This window comes from Gavialis gangeticus, unplaced genomic scaffold, assembly GCF_001723915.1.
Source record: "Gavialis gangeticus isolate Ggan-Ray unplaced genomic scaffold, GavGan_comp1, whole genome shotgun sequence".
NCBI lineage: Eukaryota > Metazoa > Chordata > Crocodylia > Gavialidae > Gavialis > Gavialis gangeticus.
This window is the reverse complement of record NW_017728968.1, coordinates 219,186-223,890: the sequence shown is the minus strand read 5'-3', so window position 1 is coordinate 223,890 and position 4,705 is coordinate 219,186. Positions and strand designations below refer to the sequence as shown.

The 4,705-nt window shown below is 67.2% G+C and overlaps 1 protein-coding gene across 1 annotated transcript in view; it reads left to right on the top strand.

Annotated features, from left to right (window-relative positions):
• ANO8 (anoctamin 8) overlaps nt 1-3,021 on the top strand; it is a gene marked incomplete at its 5' end in the record, with an annotated part of 20,215 nt that extends 17,194 nt beyond the window's left edge. The window contains 5 exons of the mRNA XM_019504494.1: nt 1-171; nt 366-557; nt 1,079-1,210; nt 1,575-1,685; nt 2,002-3,021. Of these exons, the coding sequence (XP_019360039.1) occupies nt 1-171; nt 366-557; nt 1,079-1,210; nt 1,575-1,685; nt 2,002-2,682 (1,287 nt within the window). The remainder of the gene's footprint in view (nt 172-365; nt 558-1,078; nt 1,211-1,574; nt 1,686-2,001) is intronic.
• Nucleotides 3,022-4,705: the final 1,684 nt, after the last annotated feature.

Below are 4,705 nucleotides of genomic sequence, written 5' to 3'. Positions count from 1 at the left end.
GTGGTGCTGCGGCCCCGCCGGCCGCGGCGGGCAGGCGAGAGCCGCGAGGACGAGGAGGAGGAGGAGGACGGCAGGAAGCGCAACCGGGCCTCGTGGATCGACCCACCCGAGGAGGACTACTCTGCGCAGCTCACGCAAGCCGAGGTGGAGAGCTGCATGAAGAAGTACGAGGTGAGGGGGTGCCGCGGGACGGGGGGCTCAGGCCCTGGCACGGGGGAGAGGAGCAGCCGGGAACGCTGTCCTCACCGGGGCTGTCCTAGAGTGGTGGAGAAGGGACCATGGCTGGGGTGGCATGGGCTGCGAGACAGTCCCGAGGGGTGTCAGGCCCCCCCGTGCCCACTGTGCCACCCCTGCCCGCTCCCCAGGACACATTCCAGGACTACCAGGAGATGTTCATCCAGTTCGGCTACGTGGTGCTGTTCTCCTCCGCCTTTCCGCTGGCCGCCACCTGCGCCCTCATCAACAACATCATCGAGATCCGCAGTGACGCCTTCAAGCTGTGCACGGGGCTGCAGCGCCCCTTCGGCCAGCGGGTCGAGAGCATCGGGCAGTGGCAGGTGAGCTGGGGCCTGGTTGCGGGGTCCCTGCGGGGTCCGTGCGTCCCAAGCTGCCGGGATTCCCAACCCTCAGCCTCCCTAACAACCCCCCCGTGTCCCGCGCTGGTCCCGGCACAGCCTCTCCCTCTGCTCCGGGCTGTTTCCCAGCTGCCGTGCTCCACCCCAGAGGTGGCTGCCAGCTTGCATTGGAGGAGGTGACCGTGTCTGCTTTGCAGAGGCAGCCGAGCGAGGCACGGGATGCGAGTGCAAGCACCCGGGTTCCTAGGTCACCGCAAGGCCGGGGTGCAGACCCACCCTGCGTGTACCCGGCAAGGACAGGGAGGGCTGGTTGAGCCTGCACAACTTGTTACTGGGGCAGGGTGTCTCCCAGGAAGAGCATCATGAGGGTGGCGCTGCCTGTCCTGCCTGGCCTGGGGATCTCCCCCCTCTCCAGGCCCTCCAGGGGCATGGGAAGGGGTCTGGGGGCAGCCGGCGGAGTGGGGGATGAGGGCACATCTCACCCCAGCCCTTCTCCCTTGCAGAAAGTGATGGAGGCCATGGGCGTCCTGGCCATCGTGGTGAACTGCTACCTGATCGCCCAGTGCGGCCAGCTGCAGCGGCTCTTCCCGTGGCTCAGCCCCGAGGGAGCCATCATCTCTGTGGTGGTGCTGGAGGTATGGGGACCGGTGGGGGCTGTGGCCCCTGTGCCCCCCAGCACCTGCTGCGGGGCCAAGCCCTGTCCTCACCGCAAGTTTGCACCTGGGTCCCGGGGCTGCATATGGGGCTGTTGGTATGGGGGCTCCCGGCCTCCTGCCTGTCGTTTTAGGGGCTCCCCAGCTGCTGCCAGCTGTTCAGTTCAAGCAGGCACTGCATTGCCTTGGGGGCGTGGAAGTGCCCTGGGGATGGAGGGCAGGAGGTGGGCCAATGGGGGGGGACTCTGCACTGGCCGCGTGGCACTCTCTGTGGACTTCAGGGGTGCTCCCAGGGCACCATGGGAGCTAACGGGGCTCTCACTCCCCTGTCTCCTCGCCCCGGCAGCACTTCGCCCTGCTCCTGAAGTACATTATCCAGGTGGCCATCCCGGACATCCCAGCCTGGGTGGCGGAGGAGATGGCCAAGCTGGAGTACCAGCGCAGGGAGGCCTTCAAGGTGAGTGCGGAGCCATGGCATGCAGACTAGGACGGACACCTGGGGATGCACGGATGGGAGCGAGCTGGGGGGTGTCAGGGATCCCCAGCTTGGCTACCGGCAGCGGGCAAGGTCAAGTCCAAGCCAACCCTGCCTGACACCCCCATGGGTGAATGCAAAGGAGATGCCATGATGGGAGCAATGTGGTGGGGGGGTTCAGAGGAGCTGGCCATGCCCCTGCCCCTGCCCCAGGGTCACCGGGAGCTCTGCCCCGCTTGCAGAGCCGTGGGAGCCCCCACAGCAGCCCCCAGTCCTAACTGCTTCCCTCCTGCCCCAGAAACACGAGCGGCAGGCGCAGCACCACTTCCAGCAGCAGCAACGGCGCAAGCGGGAGGAGGAGGAGCGGCAACGCCACGCCGAGTACCAGGCCCGCAAGGAGCGTGAGGCCAGCCGGGACGAGGGCCGGCCCGAGGCCGCCGGGCAGGACCCGGCCCACGACAAGGGTCCGGCCAAAGCCAAGGGCCCCGGGGGCGCCTCCCACGGCACCGACAAGCCCAAGCGGCCCAGCTCCCTGCTGGCCACCAACAACGTCATGAAACTCAAGCAGATCATCCCGCTGCAGGGCAAGTTCCTGTCCGGCGGGGCGGGGGCGGCCAGCACGGCCACGGCGCGGTCCCCCCAGTCCCCGACCGGCAGCGACAACAAGCTGCCCGGCTTCCTCAGCTTCAAGTTCCTCAAGTCCCCGGAGACGAAGCGGGACGGGGGCACGGAGAAGGTGCAGTCGCCCACCAAGCCCTTCAACCCTGGCAAGCTCTTCAACTTTGGCAAGTCCGAGGGGGCTGGGGGCAACGGTGCTGCCGCGGGGGGCACCCCCCTGCCGTCGCGGCCCGGCCCTGCCGGGGAGGGCATCGAGAAGCAGGTGCCCAGCAGGTCCCACCTGAATGGGGTGGTGGACGAAGGTGGGCACGAGGAGGCCGAGCTGCGGGCCGAGGAGGAGGGCGCTGGCCCCAAGCTCTAACCGGGGCCACGTGCCCGTTGCCCTCGGGGCTGTTCTTCAAGCAGGGCGCTAGGGCCAGGGATGGAGACCGAGGGGAGCTGGGCGAGCTGCTGGGCATGGATTCCCCGCGGATCACTCGGGGCTTTCCCCCCCGTCTCAGCTGAGCCCCGCGCCGGCTGCACCAAGGGCTGTGTGTGTGTGTGCGTCCGTCCGTGTCCGTGTGGGTGCAAACCCCCAGTGATCCCCGCGGGCAATCTGCCTGCACGTGGCCGGGGAGGGAGCAGTGGGTGCCCGAGGCTGCCGGAGCAGGATGGGTGTGCCGTGCTCCCCTCCTGCCCTCCCTCCAGGGCAGGGGCCTGGGCTTGGAGGCTGGGGCTCCCCATGCCCAGCGCCTCCCCGATCGCTCCAGGGGCCCCTGTGTTGGGGCAACCTCATCCCAGGCCTTAGCCCCAGAGCTGCGGCCGTTCCCCAGCGCGGGGACACAGCTCTGCTTGAAGAACAGCCGGGGCGGGGGCAGGACGAGCCCTCTCCCCCATGCATGGTCGACTTTCTTGCACTAAGACACCCCCCACCCAACTCTATTCCATTCTTCTTGCCATGGCTGCAGCCGGCCTGCGCTGCTACCTCCGAGGTAGGCGAGGGTCGTGCCGTGCCAGGCCAGGACAAGGCACCTCCTGCCTCCAGGTCTCCACTGGGACAGTCCCTCCGCCCTTCCTGCTTTTCCTTTTGCTGGGGTTTTTTTGCAATAAGGAGCTCGCACCTGAGCTGGGGGTGGGGGGTGGTGGGATCCGCTGTCTGGGAAGCAGTGTGTTAGGAGCAACCAAAAACTTTGGGGGGATGTGGAGCAGGGAGGGAGGGGGGTGGGTCTGGCTTTGATTCTGCTGTAGCTAGCGGGAGCTTTACCGAGGCTGGCAGGGCAGAGCTGAGCCTTGGTGCGGGGCTGGTTCGTCTCACCTGCACAACGCCAGGGAGAGACAGCTCTGCGAGCACCAGCGCCCAGGTCGGTGGTGCCCTGGATGGGGCCGGGGTCCAGTCCCAGGCTGCAGGGTGGGTTGAGCGAACGCTGCTTATTTCCTTACCGCTGATACATAGCTGATGCCCCCGTGCCCATTTCTCCCAGGGCAGCAGCGCTTCCAGCCTCCCCCCAGCCCCAAGTTGCTGTGGTGTCTTTGAATGCCCCCCTGCCCTGGAGCTGAGCCACGCACCCCCCACCTGCAGGGCAGTGGGAGCCTTTCTAGACCCGGGGGCCAGGAAACTGCGTGGGGGTTTCTGCGCGTCTCCCACCGGCCAAGGGGGCGTTTGTCTGAGCACAAAGCTATGCATTGCAGCAATAACACGGGCAGGGGCGTGGGAAGGGCAGGGGTCTCCCCTTTCCCATGCAGCTGCCCCCTCCCACTGGAGACTCGGGCCTTTGGGCCAAGGAGTGCAGAGAAGGGGGAGCTGGATGGCAGGAGATCCCACCTGGGGCTGCAAAGCAGCCCAGGGTGGGGCATGGCACAGGCTGCGCAGAGGAAATCAGGGTGCACCCAGAAGTGATGGGGAACCGCTGTTGAGATGCTACAGGAGGGCTGAGCCTGGCTCTTCCCCGCCAGGCCTACAGCTCGTGCCCCGCAGCCAGCAGGATGCTTTCCTGGGGAGCAGAGCAGAAAGATAGTTCCCCCTTCCCCTGCCATGACCCTGACCCCCTCGCTGCCGAGGGGCTCCTGGCTCAAGTCCCAAAGATCCTGCCCTGCAGCTGGAGGGGCTGAAGGAGCCGGTCTGGGGGCTCGGCTCAGCTCCATTCCCCCCTCCTCGGCTTTGTTTTTTGGCCCCCCCGAACTCTGGCCACCCACGCTCAACAATCGCTCTGCCATCGCACCGGTTTTCAGGGAGAGAGCTCCCCTGCCTGCCCCCACCCTCCCCAGGCGAAGATGGCAGGCACCGGGTGGGGGTCCTGGCTGCTGCCAGGCCCCCAGCCCAGCCCAGGGATTTTTAAGCGCTCCCCTACGCAAAGCATTTCCACCCTGTCCAGCCTGTAGCGCCTGCCTCTGGGGGGGCAGCGACT